This window comes from Mobula hypostoma, chromosome 12 (assembly GCF_963921235.1).
Source record: "Mobula hypostoma chromosome 12, sMobHyp1.1, whole genome shotgun sequence".
Lineage (NCBI taxonomy): Eukaryota > Metazoa > Chordata > Chondrichthyes > Myliobatiformes > Myliobatidae > Mobula > Mobula hypostoma.
In genome coordinates, this window is record NC_086108.1 from 117598404 (window position 1) to 117620564 (window position 22161).

Consider the following 22161-nt stretch of genomic DNA (forward strand, 5'->3'; position numbering starts at 1 on the left):
TAGATCCTTTTTCATTTCTTCAAATTTGGCCTTCTTCCAGTTAAGCTCAACCCTAGGACCTGATCTATCCTTGTCCATGATCAAGTTGAAACTAATGATGTTATGATCACTGGAACCAAAGTGCTCCCCTACACAGACTTCCATCACTTACCCTAATTCGTTTCCTAACAGGAGATCCAATATTGCATCCCTCTAGTTGGTCCCTCTATATACTGATTTAGAAAACCTTCCCGAACACATTTTACAAACTCTAAACCATCTAGACCCCTAACAGTATGGGAGACCCAATCAATGTATGGAAAATTAAAATCCCCTACCACCACAACTTTATATTTCCTGCAGTTGCCTGCTATCTCTCTGCAGATTTGCTCTTCCAATTCTCGATGACTATTGGATGGTCTGTAATACAATCCCACTAATGCGGCCGTACCTTTCCTGTTTCTCAGCTCCACCCATAAGGACTCAGTACACAAGCCCTCTAGTCTGTCCGGCCTGAGCACTGCTGTAATATGTTCCCTAACAAGCAATGCTACTCCCCCACCTTTCATTCCTCTGTCTCGATCACATCTGAAACATCGGAACCCTGGAATATTAAGCTGCCAGTTCTGCCCCTCCTGTAGCCAAGTTTCATTAATTGCTACAACGTCATAATTCCACGCGTCAATCCACGCCCTCAACTCATCCGCCTTCCCCGCAATACTCCTAGCATTGAAATACATACACCTCAGAAGATTTTTACCACCACTCACAACCTTTCTATTAGCGGATTTGCTTGAACTTTTAACATCATTTATTTTCACCCCAGCCACACTGTCAGCTCTGGCACTCTGGTTCCCATCCCCCTGCAAATCCAGTTTAAAGCCTCCCCAATAGCACTAACAAACCTCCCTGAAAGGATATTGGTCCCCCTGTAGTTCAAGTGTAACCCGTTTCTCTTGTACAGGTCCCACCTGCCCCAGAAGAGGTCCCACTTATCCTTTGGGATATGGGAGGAAATGTAGACACCCGCGTGAAATCCAGGCGCTGCAGAGCAAAGAGTGCCGGAGCTCGGCACCAACCTGGTCTCTCGGCCAGTGAAGCAGCCGCGGGGTCACCCGGCCACAGGGCAAAGGGTTAATCCCGTAAGGACAGCGGAGGGGGTCGCTATGCTTAGGATGGGCCGAGCGGCGCTGCCTCCTGTTGTCCGCGTCCACGCGACCTCGAGGGCCTCCCCATAGCGCGCGTTCTCGATGGTGCACGCCTTCGTCTCGGGCGCGCTCTGGAGAGGCCAAAGTAGCGGACGGAAAAAGGGCTCCGGCTCTGAAAATAACTCGGCGGTTCGGCTGAGTACAGAGAAAGTGGGGGCGGAAGAGAGAGACAGAGAGAGAAAGGGAGGGGTTGAGGGAGCTAAAGTGGGAGGAAAGGGAATAGAGTGAAAGACCGAGAAAGGAGAAGCGTGAGGAAAGAGGCGTAAAGGAGGAACGGCTGGTGAGGGAGGGAGGAGGAAAGGGAGAGAAAAAGAGGCAGGGTAGGGCAGAAAAGAGAGAGGAGAGGAAGGAGGGAGGGGAGGAGGAGAGAAGGACCGGCGGCGGCGGATGGGGAGAGGCTGAGCGGGGAGAAGCAGACTAGCTCCGGCGGCGGGATGGAGCTTTGGCGGCAGTGTACGCTCTGGCTGGCTGCCTGTGGAGTTTTGCCCCCCGGACACCGGCTGAATGGCCCGGAGGCGCGGTTGTTCGAGTTAGCGCAGAGTCTGCGGGACGGAGTGCTGTTGTGCCGACTGCTCGGGGTGCTAAGGTCCGGCTGCATCAGCACCAAGCACATCAGCCAGCGGCCACACATGTCTCAGGTAAGGAGCCAAACCCTTCTCATGACACAGGGCGCTCCCTCTGCACGTACATCCAGAAGTACAGGAGTCTAAAATTAGAGGTCACAGGTTTAAGGCTAGAGGGGAAGGTCTTAAAGGGGGACCTCAGGTCCTGATTTTCACACAGAGGGTGGTGGGTATAGGGAACGAACTGCCAGAGAAAGTGGCTGAGGCAGGTACATTAACAAAAGACACTCGTGAATAGGAAAGGTTTAGAGGGATATGGGCCAAATGTGGGCAAGGCACAAGCTCCGTAAGGCATCTTTGTCAGAGTGGATAAGTAGGGCCGAAGGGCCTAATTCCAAGTTGTGTAACTCTATCACCTTTAACGCTGTCCCTCCCGTGGTGGTTCACTTCCTTCGCACATTTCCTCGGATTGTGGGATGCTCCCTCAGTACATTACCATAGACAATGGAGTGCGCCCACAGGCATTGGGTCACTGTCAACATGTTCCCTTAGAGGGTAGGGCGCTCCCTTGGCTGGTGGCTGCTCCTTTGAACCATGCTGTGCCCTCTCAGCACGTCCCCTTGGGCAGTGCAGCGCCTCTTTAAGTTCAAGTTCAGATGTCACTCAGCAGTAGCCAAACGAAGCAGTGTTCCTCTGGGGCCAAGTTGCAAAGCACAGTGCTAACAGTCATCCACAACACGTAGCACGTATACTTAGAATAGCGAACAAACACACAGTCATGAAAATATATACCCAAGTCCCTGAGTGTAATGACCTGTATGGTGGTGTGCTCCTTCAGCTACCTCAGATGGTGGGGCATTCCCTTACCCTCTTCAGATTTGATCAGCTGGTATGGGGGAAGGGACGAGAAAAGAGGATGTCTTAGTAAGGTTGTTCCCAGGCAGGCCACAATAGCTGTCTGGATTCTGCAGGCAGGCAGTGGAGGGTTCTGCCTGAGCTGACTGCCTGCAATGCTCAAGGGGTATATCTGAAGGTAATGGTCACCTGGAGATAGAACACACAGTCTCCACTGGTGTCATGGAGGTGTTCAGGGACTGTAAGGTGCCGCATGGGGTCAATGCTATCCTAGATCAGGTTAGAAATGTTTTAATTTAGTCTGTGTTAGTCATTGTTATTGTGCCTCGTGCTGTTATTGTAGAATGAAGAAGTTGCGATAAATGTATTTTTGTAAAAAATAATCAGTACGCTCCCTCGGATGGTGGGCCGCTCCCACAGTTGATGTAGTATTCCCTTGGACAGTGTGGTGTTCCCTCAGTATTCTCCCTCAGACGGTGGGCTGCTCCCTCAGTTGATACAGTGCTCCCTTAGTGTAACTTTTGAGGATTTGGTAAGTGAGACAGAAAATACTGACTGTGAGTAAATATATTTACTCACAACGAAAAAAACTACTAAACATTTACATTTATGTTCCCTAAGTTACAGAAACTACAAAGCTGAATATTCAATAAATGTATTCAGTTAAAAGCACACACAGAGCATATCTGCCCAATGGTTATGTGCACCGCTTGCCTTAAACAAAGGAAGAGAGAACAAGCCCATTCTACATGCTATTTTATACCCAGATTAGTTAAAACTGGACACCAGGCAGCTAACCAATGGGAAAAAAAACACTTGCAGTTTCGAAACTAACCAATTGTGCCAAAGCGACTTTCGACAGAATAAGCCACAACCCCCCACACTTAGATGGAGCTGTGTTCCATCAATATGCTTCTTTGGTTAGTGGGTTGTGATGTGTGCTCCCTTAAATCTCAAAGAAGGAGCATGGCTTCTCTTATTAAGAAAGCCTATTTGCTCTACTTTGGGTGTAAATTTGGCAACCCTGGGATCTTCACATTTGTTGCGCAACATGTGCTGTCAATCTCTGAGCCTGGCTCAGAGGTACTTGGCAGTCTGTGCTGTTTGCTATCCCGATGATATGTCTAGAGTGGAAGGATCATGTCACAGACTGCTACTTCTATCTGACCAATGTGTCTGGTTTCTCTGCTAAAAACAAGGAATCCATTGAATAGCCTAATCTACCTTCAGCTATGAGACCTGTGCTGCATCAGTGGAGAAGAGTACGAGATACGACATAGATTGGGAGACTGCTTCACCAAGCACCTACGCTCCGTCCACCAGAAAAAGTGGGATATACGACATCCAAGTTTATACAAATCCAAATATACAACATCCACTGCATCCCCTTTATCTATCCTACATGTAATCTCCTCAAAGAATTCCAACAGGTTCATCAGGCAGGATTTTCCCTTAAGGAAACCATGCTAACTTTGTCCTATCTTGTCCTGTGTCACCAAGTACTCCATAACCTCATCCTTAACAATTGACTTCAACATCTTCCCAGTCACTGAGGTCAGGCTAACCGGTCTATAGCTGGTCTATGTTTAGATATTTGAGACAGATATTTCCCAGAATAACTGATGTCAAGATTAAGGAAGGCATTTTTGTTGGTCCACAAATCAAACAGGTCATCAATAATAGGCAATTTGAAGAACTTCTAGTGGGACCGGAGAAAATTGCATGGAAGGCTTGTCAAGATGGTGTTGAAAATTTTCTTGGCAACCACAGAGCACCAAACTATATGCAGCTGATTGACAGCATACTTCAAGCGTACAAAACCATGACGTGCACGTCACTAAAGATTCATTTGTTACATTTTCACTTAGACCTCTTCCCGGCAAATGTTGACAGTGTCAGTGACGAGCATGCTGAAAGGTTTCACCAGGGTATTGCAGTCATGGAGAAACGGTATCAGAGCGACAGCAATCCATCAGTGCTGGCTGATTATTGTTAGACACTTAAGTGAGAAGCCTCTGCCGAGGGAAACAGATTCTTCATATTTACTCTCTCTGGGCACATCAAATTCAATTCTTTTAACCTCAAAGGAACAACAAAGCTAACAGCCCCAACTTGCACAACTGATCCTTCTGAAGATGTGTTGGTCTGTGGGTTAAATAGCTGCTGTAGATTACCCCCAATATGTGGGTTAGGGGTAGAAAGTTGGGGGGGAGTTGATGGGAATATAGGGAGAATAAAATGGGATGAGTGTAAATGGGTTATTGATGGTTGGCAAGGAGACAGGCCAGTTACCATATTGTAGGGCTCTGTTAAACTTTGTCTAAGGAATGGTCTTAATTTATTTCTTTGAGGTAATTGTTTTACTTTGGGTGAGTAGACTGCAGATGTTTGTCCAGTTGTCTTGAATTTCCTGCACTGTCACAATTAATGTGTTAACCTTTCCCCTTCAGTTCCTGTGTCTGAAGAATATTCGGACCTTCCTGTCTACCTGCTGTGACACATTTGGCATGCGAAGGAACGATCTGTTTGATGCTTTCGATCTTTTTGATGTCCGTGACTTTGCAAAGGTAGGGAGATGTCTTTAATCCAGTCAGAAAGCCTTATCTCATGGTTGGGAGATTGCATGGTACCAAGCATAATGACAGACAAAAGGCTTTAGAATGCTGATTTGGAAAATGGCAGTTGTATCAAGGAATTATTCAAGGATGTAAGTACACAAGGAAATAGATGTAGTGCACTTGGCCCATCAAGTCTTCCCCATGATTCAATCTGAAAGTTGCTGAACTGCCACACTTCCTCTTCCCTGCCCACCTCTCTGTCCACAAAACTAAAGTCTCAGGAGGAACCATTTCCAAAGTCTTCACATCTTTACCAAAGTGTGGTGTCCATAAGGAAGTGATGTTGAAACTTTATAAGGCACTGGTGAGGCATTGTGAGCAGGTTTGGGCCCCTTATCTTAGAAAGGATGTGCTGAAACTGGAGAGGGTTCAAAGAGGTTCACGAAAATGATTCCAGGATTGAACGGCTTGTCGTATCAAGAGTGTTTGATGGCTCTGGCCAGTATTCACTGGAATTCAGAAGAATGGAGAGCAACCTCATTGAAACCTATCGAATGGTGAAAGGCCTTGACAGACTGGATATAGAGAGGATATTTTCTATGGTGGAAGAGTCTAAGATAAGAGGACACAGCCTCAGAATAGATGGGAGTTCTTTTAGATGGAGATGAGGAGGAAATTCTTTAGCCAGAGAGAGGTGAATCTTTGGAGTTCTTTGCCACAAGCAGCTGTGGAGGCCTATGTATATTTAAGACAGAGATTGAGGGATTCTTGATTAGTCAGGCATGAAGGATAAAGGAGAAAGGCAGAAGATTTGAGCTGAGAGGGAAAATGGATCAGTCATGATGAAATGGTGGGACAAACTCGATGGCCAAATGGCCTAATTCTGCTTCTATGTCTTATGGTCTCGAGACACAAACCCCCTGATGTGGCTAAAACACTTTCCATCATGACTTCCTTGATCTGGTTATCATAGTAAAACAGCAGAGAAACAGGCCCTTCTGGTCCATGCTGACCAACATGTCCCATCCAAGTTATTCTTATTTGCCAGCTATTCTGCCTCTATGCATAGAGCCCACAATTCCGAAGTGCCTTTTTAACCACTTTCTCAACCATATAGAGTCATATAGCATAGAAAGTGACCCCTGGGCCACTGAGTCCATGTGGACTATGAACAACCTGGTTTCTACCCCAAAATTTTTATTTTCCAACTTTCCCAGATTGTACCCCTCATTTTCACCAGGATAATTAACTGACAAATCCACAGCCTTTAGGATGTGGGAAGGAGCAGGAGCACCGGGGGGATAACTGCAGTTATAGGGAGAACATGCACAGTAGCAGAGGTCGGTACTGAACCTGAATCTCTGAGCTGAAAGGTAGGGGCTTTACCTGCTCCTCTACAATGCCCTCTGTGACTTCTTTCCCCCTTTTAGAACGGTACCCTCTACTTCTCATTATTTAATGCTTCATGGTTCTCAGCATTAAACTTCATCTGCTACTTCTCTGCCTGTCTTCTAGTCTGTCTGTATCTCCTTCATCCTGTCCCCAACCCTGTCTATACTTCCTTGGTCCTGTCCCCAAGCCTGTCTATATCTCCTTGGTCCTGTCTCCAAGCCTGTCTATATCTCCTTGGTCCTGTCTCCAAGCCTGTCTATATCTCCTTGGTCCTGTCTGCTAGACTATGTATATCTCATTGTTGCCATCTCCTAGTTTGTCTATATCTCCTTGGTCCTGTCTCTTAGCCTGCCTATTGCTCTTTGGTCCTATCACACAGACTGTCCATATCTTCTTGGTCCTGTTTCCTAGCCTGTCTATGTCTCATTGATCCTGCCTCCTAGTCTATCCATTTCTCCTTGATTCTGTCTTCTAGCATGTCTATCTCCTTGGTCCTGTCTCCTAGCCTGTCTGTATCTCTTTTTTTCCTGTCTGCCTTTTGGTCCATTACTGTACTTTTCACAGTTAACAAGCACTCCCAAGAGCTGGATTGTCTGCAGATTTGAATATTCTGGTCATTGCACCCAAGGCATTGGCAAATGGAAAGGCAAAGACCCAGGAACTCCTCTGGGGGAACTCCAGCATACATTTCCTCCAGTTGTGAAAGAAGCTGCATAATGGCTCTGTTCCTCTTTCTTTAGCAGCTGTCACTCCCTGCTTCCACAGACACTGCTGTAAATATGAGCAGATACTGGAAGCACTCTGCAGGTCAGGTGGTATCTGTGGAGTTCCCAACCTTTTTTATGCATGGACCCCTACCATTAACTGACCCCATGTAGGGAACCCTTGGTCTAAATTATCTCTCAAATTTAGCCAACAGTCTTCACTGTCTACTACACAACTAGTTTTGGTGTTATGTGGAGTCACCAACCAATATTGTCATCCAAAGCATTAACATACTGTAAGTGTCCAGCGACAGAGGGCCCAGTACTAGTCCTTGCTGCACACCACTTGTCACAGTTCCCCAGCCTGAAAACAACCCTCCATCTGGAGAAGAATATCAGAATTGTACACTTTGATAATAAATGAACCTTTAAACCTTTGTACTACTTCCCTCTGCCTTCCTCTACCAAGCTAACTTTATATCCAGTTGGCTGTTTCCCCTGGATCCCATGTGGTCTCTATGCAGTTGGAATATTGTGTAAAGCAGCTTGAGACACAGACCAATCTCCCACAGTGGCACAAGTGGATGAGTTGATTTCCTGCTATCTCATATCTCCATGAATCAAGTTCTGCTTTGACCTCCAGCACTGCCTGTATGGAGTTTGTACATTCCCCCTGTGACCACTTGTTTTACTTGGATGCTCTGTTTCCTTCCAGATTCCAAAACCATGTGAGTCAGTGGGCTAATTGTCCACTGTAAATTGTCCCCAGTGTGTGGGTGAGAGGTGGAACCTTGGGGGAGTTGATGGGAATGAAATCAGATCAGTGTAAGATTATGGTAAGGAATGCAGCAGGCCAGGCAGCATCTCTAGGAAGAGGTACAGTCGACGTTTTGGGTCGAGACCCTTCATCAGGACTAACTGAAAGAAGAGATGGTAAGAGATTTGAAAGTGGGAGGGGGAGGGGAGATCCGAAATGTTAGGAGAAGACAGGAGGGGGAGGGATGGAGCCAAGAGCTGGACAGGTGATTGGCAAAATGTGTGGCCACTGGGAGATCCTGCTTTCTCTGGCGGACAGAGCATAAGTGTTCAGCGAAATGGTCTCCCAGTCTATGTCGGGTCTCGCCAATATATAGAAGGCCGCATCAGGAGCACCGGACACAGTATATCACACCAGCCGACTCACAGGTGAAGTGTTGCCTCACCTGGAAGGACTGTCTGGGGCCCTGAATGGTGGTAAGGGAGGAAATGTAAGGGCATGTGTAGCACTTGTTCCGCTTACAAGGATAAGTGCCAGGAGGGAGATCGGTGGGAAGGGCTGGGGGAGACGAATGGACAAGGGAGTCATGTAGGGAGCCATCCCTGCGGAAAGCAGAAAGGCGGGGGGAGGGAAAGATGCGCTTGGTGGTGGGATCCTGTTCTCCCTCTGTCCCTCTCACTGTAACTTCTTGCCTGCTCTCCATCTTCCTCCGGGCTCCCCTCCCCCTTTCTTTCTCCCTAGGCCTCCTGTCCCATGATCTTTTCCCTTCTCCAGCCTTGTATCCCTTTTGCCAATCAACTGTCCAGCTCTTGGCTCCATCCCTCCCGCGCCAATCAACTGTCCAGCTCTTGGCTCCATCCCTCCCGCTCCTGTCTTCTCCTATCATTTCAGATCTCCCCCTCCCCCTCCCACTTTCAAATCTGTTACTAGCTCTTCTTTCAGTTAGTCCTGATGAAGGGTCTCGACCCGAAACGTCGACTGTACTTCTTCCTATAGATGCTGCCTGGCCTGCTGCATTCCACCAGCATTTTGTGTGTGTTGCTTGAATTTCCAGCATCTGCAGATTTCCTCGTGTTTAAGATTATGGTAACTTGTATTTGTTGGTTAGCACAGGCTCAGTGGGCTGAAGTAACTAAAAATGATCACTAGTACCCCATTGTTGCAACTGCATAGACCTGGTCCTCAGTGTGATATCTTATGAAATGTACCCCCTGTAATAGGCCTCCATCGGTCAGGGCCAACCATGCATGTTGTGTCTTAGCTGTCTAGATACGCACTCCAGGGCCGTACAATATGGAGAGCAAGCTGTTGCCCATGTAGCAAGTCCCTCCTCTCTACACAGATGATGAACCCAAATGAAAGGCAAATGATGCATTTTGGTATCAGCAATGTCGCAGGAGTTGCCAGTCAGCGTTGAACTCAGCATAGGACTGCCTTGGAGACTCCAGCTCTGGATTTTTCCCTCGGGGTTTACTTCCAAAGCCTTCCCCATGAGTGGGTATGGCCACCAGGCAGCAGAGGTTTAAGATCAGAGTTTGCATTCTCCTGGATGAGCTGCCCACCACTGCTGATGAACCCCAGATATCGAAGCAACTGGTTTTAAGGTGGCAGGAATCCACCCTTGCCCCTTCTCCTGTCAGTAGAAACGGTTCTGCCGGGTTTAGTAGCTAAACCACATGTGAAAGCCAGGAGCTGGACTTGGTTGTCAGAGGCTATCAAGGCACATGCCTTTGGGAGTATTTACTAGGTAGTGGGAGTTATCCCCACTACACGCCTGGCTATAACAATCTTAGGAGCCCCCTGTAATAATGTAGTAACCCCTCGCTGTTACACTGAACGTTCAAGCTGAACTTCTAATGTGGTTTCTAGAGTGAGAGCTAAACCCACAGACTCCTAACTCAGAGAGAAGTGAGAAACAAACTGAACAAGTTCGCTATTTTCACAGGCACTAAATCTGTTCCCATTGGTGTATGGAAGCATGCCTTTTGATCTAGCTAGTCTATGCCAACCAAATACCCCATTAAGGCTAGTCCCATTTACCTGCATTTAGTCCACATCCTACTCATGTGCCTGTCCAATTGCATTTTAAAAGTTTTCTTTGTCCTTTCTCAGTCACTTCATCTGGTAGCTGATTCCACATACTGTAGATACCACCTTCTGTGTAAACATAAGTTTCCCCTCAAGTTCCTCTTAAATCTTTCTCCTCTCACCGTAAATGTCTGCCTACTAGTCCTTGATTCCCCAGCTCGAGGTGGGGTGGGGGGGAGATGACTGGCCACTTGCTGCTGTCCATACTCCATGATTTTCTACACTTCTATGTGATCACCTCTCAGTCAGACACTCCAAGGAAGGTCTCTGGCACTGACTCTGGGGAGAAGAGGAATGTAGTGGGGATAGGGGATAAGACAGGGAATTCTGTCGATGTGAAGGAGACCCAGGTGGCATATTCCTTCCAAGGTGCCATGGTCAGGGATTATCTCACATTGGGCCCACAGGATTCTAAGTGGGAGAGTGTACAGCTGGATGTTGGTACCAACAACATCGCTAGGAAAACGAATAAGGTTCTGAAGAGAGAATATTGGAGTTGAGTAGCATGCTGAAAAGCAGGATCTCAAAGGCCATAATCTCTGGATTGCTGCCTATGCCATGAGCCAGTGAAGGGTAAGAATGAATGATTTGGCAGATGAATGTGTCACTGATGATTTGATGCAGGAAGCAGGGGTTCAGATTTCTGGATCATTGGGAACACTTCTGGGGAAAGTACAAACTACAATTACACCTGTACTTGAGGGGGACCAATATCTATGCAGGCAGGTTAGACATAGCAGTTGATAGGGCAAAATTGCAGTCAGTGTGATGCATCAAACTGTGCCTTTAAACCAAATAGTTGGTTCAACGGTTGAACAGTTTGAAAAAGTGAGGATAAAGTAAAAGGGAAGGAGAATGCAGAAGAGATTACAAATGTCTCTAGAATAAATAAAAGGACAATTAATTTGGAGACAGTTCAAAATAAATTTATTATCAAAGTACATATACAGTGCCTATAAAAAGTATTCACCCCCTTGGAAGTTATTATGTTTTATTGCTTTGCAACATTGAATCTTGACAAGAGATTCAACAAGACCTCGGCCTTCACCCTACCTTGTGTTGCTGGATCCTGGACTTCCTGTCAGATCACCGCCAGATGGGCTCCCTCACCTCTGCCCCTCTGACCCTCAACACAGGTGCCCCATAGGGCTGTGTACTTAGTCTCCTCCTTTACTCTCTGTATACCCATGACTGTGTTGCTACCCACAGCTCCAATCTGCTAATTAAATTTGCTGACAACATTACACTGATTGGCCTAATCTCAAATAATGAGGCAGCCTACAGAGAAGTCATCACCCTGACACAGTGGTGTCAAGAAAACAACCTCTCCCTCAACGTCGCAGAAACAATGGAGACAGGCTAACCCCTACTCACAGGGTGAACAGCTATGGAGATTCAGTTCTCAACCTGGGTGTCAAGGGAAGATGGCCAGTATATGGAATTAAGAGGGAGGGGTGAGACAAAAGGCAATAGATTGAACCAGGAACCAGGGAAGTGGGGAATGAGGAGCAGATGGAATCATGTAAGGGTTGGGAAGGGGAAATTTTTGGGGATAGAGGTTGGTGAGTGATACTTACCAGACAAGGGAAAGATGATGGAGTGAGGTAGGCATTGGGATGGGAGGGGGGGCAGGTCAAGTGGTGGTAATTGGCAAATGGACCAGGTTGGGAAGGGTAGCGAGACGGGACAGTGGATTAATTGGATGCAGTAACAATCCCCAGCATGTGGTGGTGGATAACTCTGGGGGAGCTGATGGGAATGTGAGGAAAGCTGGTTACGTGATTATTGGTTACAGGATGGGATTGCTGTCTGTAAATTGGCATGGACTTGATAGCTGAATGGCCCACCACAATTCTTCTGTGGAACTGGATGTAAAATTAAATGGGTGGGTTACTATGTTAGTAAAATGATATGAAGATTAGATTAGATTATGAGAACACTCAGTCCTCTTTTATTGTCATTTAGAAATGCATACATGCATTAAGAAATGATACAATGTTCCTCCAGAGTGATATCACAGAAAAACAGGACAAACCAAAGGCTAACACTGACAGAACCACATAATTATAACATATAGTTACAGCAGTGCAAATGAATACCATAATTTGATAAAGAACAGACCATGGGCACCATAAAACAAAAAAAGTCTCAAGTCCTGATCGACTCCCAAGTCCCCGATAGCAGGCAGCAAAAGGGAGAAACTCCCTGCCATAAACCTCCAGGCACCGACAACTTGCCGATGCATTGGAAGCACCAGACCACAGCCGACACTGAGTCCGTCCATCCAAAAACTTCGAGCCTCTGACCAGCCCCTCCGATACAGCCTCCCGAGTGCCATCCTCTGCTGAGCGCCTTTGACCTTGCCCCAGCTGCTGAAACAAGCAAAGCTGAGGATTTGGGGCCTTCAGCTCCGAAGATTCCGGTTACCACACAGTAGCAGCGGCATTTCAGAAGTTTCTCCAGATGTTCCTCTATACTCTCACGTCTGTCTCCATCAAATCAGGATTGTGCACGGTCCCTTATTTGACAGATTACAGATATCATTCATCGGAGAGGCCGCGCGAGCTGCGTCACGTTGCCATCTTCTCCTCCTCCAGGATGGTATTCTGGATAGTATAGAAGACTGTCAAAGGATGTAGTTAAGCTGTAGATAGTGGTGGAAAAATGGCATATGGAGTTTAATCCAGCCAAATGTTGTACTTTGGAGATCAAATATAAGGGGATAGGACACAGTCAATGGCAGATTCCTTAACGGTGTTGATGAACAGAGAGATCTTGTGGCCCAAGTCCATATTGTCCTGAAGGTGGCTACACAGGTTGATAGGATGGTAAAGAAGATTACAGCTGGTTCGCCTTTATTCGATGAGGAGTTCAAAAGTCAGGAGGTTGTGTTGCAGCTTTATAAAACTCTAGTTTGGCCTCATCTGGAGTATTGTATACAGTTCTGATGATCCATTATGGGAAGGATGTGGAGGCTTTGGAGAGAGTGCAGAAAGGGTTCACTAGGATATTGTCTGTATTAGAAGGCATTGGAATGTGCAGAGAATGGAGGATTATGGACATTGTGTTGGTAGAAAGGATTAGTTTAATTGAGCATTTAATTAGTTCAGCACAACATCGTGGTCTGAAGGGCCTATACCTGTGTTGTACTGTTCTGTATTGTAATCAGCTCAGGAAAATATAGATGAAAGGTCGTAACATGGAGTGTATTGACAAGCTGGGTGGGTACGGCAGAGACTAGTTTTCAGCTCCAGTTATCTACAATCTGTGGTGGTTATGCTGAGGGACCAAATGTAACATTTCCTAGTTTCTGACGATATTAAATTGTGAGTGTAGAAGAGGAAGAGAAGGGCCTCGGGGGGGGGGGGGGTGACACGCTGAGTGAGTGGGTGGGAAATTAAAATGAAATGTGGAAAACAATGAGATCATCCACTTTAGTAAACTGTCTTCAGACTACTGAGAGGTGAGGTAATGCTAATGTTCAATGGGAATGTGGATGTTTGTATAAATAGGATATTGGCCTTTATCACAGGAAGTTTGAGTTGAGGAGTAAAGAGGTCTTACTTAAATCATAAGGGGCTTCACTAAGGCCATATCTTTCCTTGTTGAAGGAGATGTACTTGCCATAGACATACCTGTATATAGAGTTCTGTAATAATTCATCAGGTTGATTCCTGGATTTTTGTTGTATGAAGAATTTTGTGTGCAACTGTTCCAACAAGACATTGATTTACATAGAGAGATGAGAGTTTAAAAGAAGAGAGTGGGAGAAGTTGGCTCATTTTGCACCTCACAATTCCTGAGGAGACATTGGATTGTGCATAGTTAGGCACTTGTCAAGGACCAATAAAAAGAAGCAGGTTTAAGCAGAGTGGCCATTATGTGAGTGGGGGCTTGAGGATTTGGCTCATCGAGGCTTCCCCAAGGAGATATGTAGGCCATATGTAGATTTTTAAATTATTATTTATTCTTTCATGCTTATTTATTGCACGTTTAGAACAGTGGGAATGCCAGGCAGGATAATTGCATGCTGCTCTTGTGGGTTGTGGGAAGGCAGTGAGAACTCCAGTGTCCCTGACGATTACAACTGCGAGAAGTGCATCCAGCTGCAGCTTATAACAGACCCTGTTAAGGAGTTGGAGTTGGAACTGTATCAACTCCGGATTATTCAGAAGGTTGAGGGGTTGATAGGGCATACAGGGAGGTTGTTACACCCAAGTTGCATGACATAGGTAAATGGGTGACTGTCAGGAGGGAGAAAGGGGGATAGGGAGCCAGTGTGGAGGAACATTGTGGCTGTTCCCCTCAACATCAAGTATACCACTTTGGATAATGTTGAGTCGATGACCTAGCAGAGGAAAGTCACAATGGTCAGGTCTCTGGCACTGAGTCTGGCTCTGTGGCTCAGAAGGGAAGGGAAGGGGAGAGAAGAGGTGAGTAGTAGTGAGAGGGGATTTGTTGGTTAGGGGAACAGAAAGGGGGTTCTGTCGATGAGAACAAGATTCTTAGGTGGTTTGTTGCCTCCCAGATGCCAGGTTCAGGGACATCTCAGATTAAGTCCTCAGTATCTTTAAGTGGGAGGGTGAACAGTCAGAGATCATGGACTATGTTGGTACTAATGACATGGGTCCTGCAAAGTCAATTTAGGGAGTTCGAAGTAAGTGTATTGACATGTTCAATAAATCTATAATAGAATAATAAAAACATAATATGATCAACAAAAGACTGCACTAACTTGGGTGTTCAACCAGTATGCAAAAGACAATGAGCTATGCCAAAACAAAAAGAAAGAAATGATGATAAAAATAAATAAACAGTAAATATTGAGAACATGAGATGAAGAGTTATTGAAAGTGACTCCATAGGTTGTGGTTAAGAAACAAAAAGGAGTTGCATAGCAGGTTTAGCCATGTAGGAACAAATGAGGTATTTGAGGAGTATAAGAAATGCAAGAGATATTAAGAAGGAAATCAGGAGGGCTAATGAAGGCATGAGGTTGATTTAGTAGACAAGGTGAAGGAGAATTTTCTTTTAAGCGCTTCTACAGATTTAATAATAGCAAAAGGATTGCAATGGATAAAATTAGTGCTCTGGAAGATCAGAGTGGTAAGCTAGGCGTGGAGCCAAAACAGATGGGGTAGATTTTAAATGGATATTTTGCATTTGTATTTACTCAAAGTTTTAAGTCCAAAGCAAATTTATTATCAAAGTACATATACTGTATGTCGCTATATACAATCCTGAGATTAATTTTCTTGCAGGCATACTCACATAAATCTATAGAATAATTACCAGAATAGAATCAATGAAAGACTGCACCATCTTGGGCATTCATCCAGTACGCAAAAGTCAACAAAATGCGCAAACACGAAAAGAAAGATAATAATAATAAACAATTAAGCAATAAATATTAAGAACATGAGATGAGGAGTCCTTGAAAGCGACTCTATGGGAACATTTCAGTGATGGGGCAAGTGAAGTTGAGTTTTGGTTGAAGAACCTGATGGTTGAGGGGTAATAACTGTTCCTGAACCTGGTGGTGTAGGCCCTGAGGCTCCTGTACCTTCTTCCAGATGGCAGCAGTGAGAAAACAGCATGTCCTGGGTGGTGGGGATGCTGCTTTCCTTCTACAGTGTTTCATGCAGATGTGTTCTATGGTTAGGAGGCTTTATTCCATTAGACCATAAGATGTAGGAGCAGAATTAGGCCATTTGACCCATCGAGTCTGTTCCACCATTTCATCATGGCTGATCCAATTTTTTCTCTCGGCCCCAGACTCTTACCATCCCCCTGTCATGCCCTGACCAATCAAGAATCTGTCAACCTCTGCTTGATCTCCACAGCTGTTTGTGGCAAAGAATTTCACAGATTCACCATTCTCTGGCTAAAGAAATTTCTCCTCATCTACATTCTAAAAAGGATGCTCTTCTATTCTGAGACTGTATCCTCCGGTGTCCAAAGTTTGGGAGCCATTCCAGAATCTAGTGATTCTTGCAGGATCATTACTAATGCCTCCACAGTTTCTTCAGCTACCTTTCTCAGAACCCTGGGACGTACGCTACTTTGCAGACCTTTCAGTTTCCCAAGAACCTTCTCTTTAGTAATGGTAACTTCACACACTTCATAACCCCTGACACCAGGAACTTCCACCATACCTCTATTGTCATCCACAGTGAAGAATGATGGAAACTACTTATTCAGTTTGTGCACCATTTCTTCGTCTGTCATTAGTACCTCTCCAGCATCATTTTTCAGCGGTCTGATATCCACGCATGCCTCTCTCTTACACTTTATGTATCTGATGAAACTGTTGGTATCCTCCTTAATATTATTGGCAAGCTTACTTTCATATTCCATCTTTACCTTCTTAATGACTTTTTTAGTTGCCTTCTGTTGATATTTAAAAGCTTCCCAATCCCCAATACTCCTGATGGACTGGACCGTATGCATTACTTTTTGTAGGATTTTGCATTCAAGGACATTGGTGTTTCCATACCTGGCTGTGATGCAGCCTGTCAATATACTCTCCATTACACAACTTTGGAAGTTTCTTAAAGTTTTAGATGTCATGCTGAATCTTTGTAAACTTCTAAGGAAAAGAGGCACTGCCGTGCTTTCTTCTTAATTGTATTTAACTGGAGAGGCCCAGGACTGGTCCTCCAAAATAATGCTGAGGAATTTAAAGTTGCTGACCCTCACCACCTCTGCTGCTCTGGGGTCTGGTTTCCTTCTCTTAAAGTCAATAATTAGCTCCTTGCTCTTGCTGATGTTGAGTAAGAGGTTGTTGTTATTGCATCACTCATTTAGTCTTCCAGTCTCCCTCCTTAATGCAGATACTCAGGGGATGGACACAGAATTTATGGATTCTGTGCCCATCTCCTGTGAAGCAATACCGCAGCAGCAAGGTCATGGACCCTATACAGGGGAGGAGGTGTTTGCTGACTGGTGGAAAATTAGGATGGATAAATCCACAGGGGCTGACAAGGTGTTCCCTGGGATCCTGTGGGAGGTTACTGCAGAAACTGCAGGAGCCCGAGGAAAGACATTTAAAACATCCTTAGCTATTGGTGTGCTGCCAGAAGATTGGAGGTTAGCTCATGTTGTTCAAGAAAGGCTCTAAGAATAAGCAGGAAATTATTGGCCCGTAAGCCTGACATCAGTAGTGAGAAAAATGTCGGACAGTGTTCTCAGGGACTGGAGATATATGTAAATATATGGATAGACAGGTACTGATTAAGATAGTCAACATGGCTTTGTGCATGTTTAGTCACGTCTAAGAAACCTTTTAGAGTTTTTCGATGAAGATACCACAAAGTTTGATGAAGGCATGGCAGTCGATAGTGCCTATATGGACATTAACAAGGACTTTGACCAGGTCCTGCATGGGAGATTGGTTAAGAAGTTTCAGTCACTTGGCATTCAAGATCGGGTAGTAAAGTGGATTGGACATTTGCTCTGTGGGAGAAGACAGATAGTGGTGGTAGATAGTTGCCTCTCTTACTGGAGGCCTGTGACTTGTGATGTGTCACAGGGATCGGTGCTGGGCCCTGTTGTTTGACATCTATATCAACGATCTGGATTATAATCAATGTTCCCTCTAATTTTTAGTAGTCAGTGTGCACAAAAATCTTATGTTGTGCAAATTTTTTTCCTGTGACAAAAGTATGTGCACACTGAATGCACACATGGGGCAGTTTATGTAGGTTTACAAAATACTTGGCATAAAACTGCACAGAATAACAACAAAATAACATGCATACTTAAGTCACTCAGTTATTTTTCTCTCTCCTGTCTTTGGCATTTACGTGTTCTTTGTAAACCCTATCTAGACTAATCGAACTTCCATCCAATTGATAGCTTTTGATTCTCATTCACATATCCAAATGACATTCACCTAAACGGTTTCTCAGCTTGTTTTTGAGTTGATTTTTCAGGCTAAAATCTTGCTCACAGTCCGCACTAGATGCAAGAAAGGTTCCCCCAGTGTCCATCAACAGCGCAAGGTTGCAAAACTGTTCATTTTGAAGTACAAATGCCACCATTTGAGCAAAGTTGGAAATCAGTTTGGATTTAATTTTTTCTTGCATGAAAAATTTGAAATCATTTAACTATTTACAGTATTTTCAGCTAGAAAATCATGATATTTTAGACATAAGGCATTAACTTGTTCATCACCAAATGTGAAGTCACAATCTACAATTGCAGGGAAATCAAAAGCTGACCATTCATCTTCAGGAAACCTTTCTTCTAAATGAACACAAAGATGATTTATAAAAGTCAACAGCGAACTTGTATCTACTGTGATGTTTTCTTCACGTTGTTGGCTTAGCAAAACTTTAACTTTGTCACTCCACAAAACATTGTCTCCCAAATACTGCTTTCTTATCTTGTTAATTTTGCCTGGCACAAAATGAAGTGAATCAATCGGTGTCAGGCCACTCTTTTGCAGAATCTTGCACAGTGCAGCTATCTAGAGGATTTGAAACCGATCTTTGTAAACATTACGATATGAACACTGTCCGCCAAAGATGGCTGCTGCCGCTGTGATGCAGCTGTACAAACCGGAACAGGAAAGGTGAAGTGACGTAAATTAGTGACGTGCATTGGGGTATTTGAAAAACGGACTCACTAGTTAACAGAAACATCTAGCTAAAAGGTTATTTTCAATAAGTATAATTATTAATTACTACATTATTTTAGGTAACCAGCCTTTTGCGCACACATTAATTTCCTTTGTAGTTGGTTGAAAAACGTGTGTGCGTGCACACACGCGCACGGCTTAGAGGGAACATAGATTATAATGTGGTAGACTGGTTCAGCAAATTTGTGGATAACAAGATTGGTGGGGTAGTGGATAGCAAGGCTTGCAGTGGGACCTGGATCAGCAGGAAAAGTGGGCTGAAAGATGACAGATGAATTTAATGCGGACAAGTGTAAGGTGTTGCATTTTGGGAGGACCAACCAGGGGAGCTCTTACACCGTGAGCTGTAGGGCACTGAAGAGTGCGGTAGAACGGAGGGATCTGGGAATACAGGTCAATAATTCCTTGAAGGTGTTATCACAGCTAGATGGGGTCATAAGGAATTCTTTTGGCACATTAGCCTTTACAGATCAATGTATTGAGTACAGAAGTTGGGATGTATAAGATTTTAGCAAGGCCAAATTTGGAGTATTATGTGAAGGCCAGTTAGCTTAACATCTGTAGTTGGGAAAATGCGTGAAGTTGTCATTAAGAAAGAAATAACAAAACATTTAGAAAGGAGTGGTTCCATTAGACAGACACAGCAAGGATTCAGAAAAGGCAGGTCCTGTTTGACAAACCTACTGGAGTTCTTTGAGGTCATAATGAGTGCAGTGGATAGAGGAGAACAGGTGGATGTCGTATACTTGGATGTCCAGAAGGCGTTTGATAAGGTGCCGCACAAGAGACTTATAAATAAGATATGGATGCATGGAGTCGGAGGAAGTGTCTTGGTATGGATAGTGGATTGGTTAACCGATAGAAGGCAGAGAGTTGGTATAAAGGGTGTTTCTCCAGTTGGCAGTCAGTGGTGAGTGGGGTGCCGCAGGGGTCGGTGCTAGGCCCGCAGCTGTTTACCATTTACACTGATGATTTGGAAGAGGGAACTGAGTGTAGTGTAGCAAAATTTGCTGATGACACTAAACTGAGTGGAAAATCAAATTGTACAGAGGATGTGAAGAGTCTGCAGAGGGATAGAGATAGGTTAAGTGAGTGGGCCAAGGTCTGGCAGATGGAACACAATGTTCGTAAATGCGAGATCATCCACTTTGGAAGGAATAATAGAAGAGCAGATTATTATTTAAATGGTGAAAGGTTGCAGCATGCTGTTGTGCAGAGGGACTTGGGAGTGCTTGTTCATGAATTGCATAAAGTTGGGTTACAGGTACAACAGGTTATTAAGAAGGCAAAGAGAATGTTAGCCTTCATTGCTAAAGGGATTGAATTCAAGAGCAGGGAGGTCATGCTGCAACTATACAGAGTACTGGTGAGGCCGCACCTGGAGTACTGCGTGCAGATCTGGTCTCCGTACTTGAGGAAGGATATACTGGCTTTGGAGGCAATGCAGAGGAGGTTCACCAGGTTGATTCCAGGGATGAAGGGGTTAACCTATGAGGAGAGATTGAGCCACCAGGGACTATACTCTTCGGAGTTCAGAAGAATGAGAGGGGATCTTACAGAAACATACAAAATTTAGAAAGGGATAGATAAGATAGGAGGAGGAAAGTTGTTTCCATTGGTAGGTGAGACTAGAACTAGGGGACATTGCCTCAAGATTCAGGGGAGAAAATTTAGGATGGAGATGAGGAGAAACTGTTTTTCCCAGAGAATGGTGAACCTGTGGAATTCTCTGCCCAGGGAAGCAGTTGAGGCTTCTTCACTAAATATATTTAAGAAACAGATAGGTTTTTACATAGTAGAGGAATTAAGGGTTATGGAGAAAAGGCAGGTAGATGGAGCTGTGTTTACGGACAGATCAGCCATGATCTTATTGAATGGTGGGGCAGGCCTGATGGGCCGGATGGCCGACTCCTGCTCCTATTTCTTATGTGCTTATGTACGTTTTGGTCACCTACTTGTAGGAACGATATAAGTAAGTTTGCAAGAGTGCAGGGAAAACTTACAAGGATGTTGTTAGGTCCGGGGGACCTGAGTTATAAGGAAAGATTGAATAGTTTATGACTGTATTCCTGAGAATGTAGATGATTGCAGGGAAATTTGATAGATGTATACAAAATTATGAGGGCATATTGAGAGGGTAAACACAAGCAGGCTTTTCCATTGAGGTTGGGTGAAGACTACAATTAGAGGTCGTGGGTTAAGGGTGAAAGTTGAAATGTTTAAGGGGAACGTGACGGGGAAACTTCACTCAGAGGGTGTTAAGAGTGTGGAAAGAGCTTCCAGCACAAGTGGTGGATGGGGATTCAATTTCAACATTTAAGAGAGATTAGGATAGATACATGGATGAGAGGGGTATGGAGGGCTGAGGTCCAAGTGCAGGTTGATGGGACTAGGTAGTTTAATGGCTCAGCACAGGCTTGATGAGCTGAAGGGCCCCTTTCTGTGCTGTAGTGTTGTATGACACTTTTAGAAGAGATTAAAGAGACCATAACTTGATTCTATGGATCTTTGAAGAATTAGAGGTATCATAGTGTCATGGAACTACCTCCTTGTATGTCCCGTGTGTCAACCCCTTCAGCCACCTGAATGATATGGAATTCATCCAGTTCCAGGTCCAACTCCTTAACAGGTGAACTAAAAGATATTTCCTAGGGGTGAATGTGGAGATGGTTTTTCCTCTGGTTGGGAGTCTGAGTCTCTGAACAAACAGTTCAGATCTGAAGTCAGGGCACATTCTTCCCAAAGAGGACAGTGAGTTGTTGGAACTCTCAATAATAGAGCAGTGAAGATTGCGTGCTGTGTTTATTCCAAACTGAGTTGTTTAGATTTCAGGATATCAAGGGACTTGAGGAATGTGTAGAAAACCAATCATGATCTTGCTGAGAGGAAGGAGACAGAGAGCTTAGTAACATGGTGTCATGACAACAACCTGTTCCTCAATGTCAACAAAACCAAAGAGCTGGTCATTGTCTTCAGGAGGGGTAAGGTGGTGCACATGCTCCTATCCGCAATAATGGAATTAAGGTTGAATGGTTTGGGAGCTTCAAGTTCCTAGTTTGGACCAATAGCCTATCCTGGTTCATCTGTTAGACACCACGACCAAGGCGGCTAACCAAGGCTTCTACTTCCTCAAGAAGCTAAAAAAAAAACAATGAACATGTCCCCATCAGCCCTCACCAATTTTAATTGATGTACCACTGAAAGCATCCTATCTGAATGATTCACAGCTTGGTATGGCAACTGCATAGAACACAAGAAATTGAAAAGAGGGCACAATTCAGCATATCACAAAAAGCAGCTTCCCCTCCATGGACTCTGTCTACACTTCTCACTGCCTCCGTAAAACAACCAGCATTATCAAAGACCCCATCCACCTCTGATATTCTCCCTTCTTCCATCTCTGAATGGCAGAAGAT

General features: G+C 44.7%; 1 protein-coding gene across 3 annotated transcripts in view; it reads left to right on the forward strand.

Moving 5' to 3' along the window:
• The first annotated feature begins 1489 nt into the window (after positions 1-1489).
• The window catches only part of LOC134355083 (guanine nucleotide exchange factor VAV3), a 398893-nt gene continuing 378221 nt past the window's right edge, over positions 1490-22161 (forward strand). For all 3 annotated transcript variants that reach the window (XM_063064827.1, XM_063064829.1, XM_063064828.1), the window contains exons 1-2: positions 1490-1825; positions 5056-5172. In XM_063064827.1, coding sequence (XP_062920897.1) covers positions 1622-1825; positions 5056-5172 — 321 coding nt within the window. In that variant the 5' untranslated portion in view covers positions 1490-1621. The remainder of the gene's footprint in view (positions 1826-5055; positions 5173-22161) is intronic.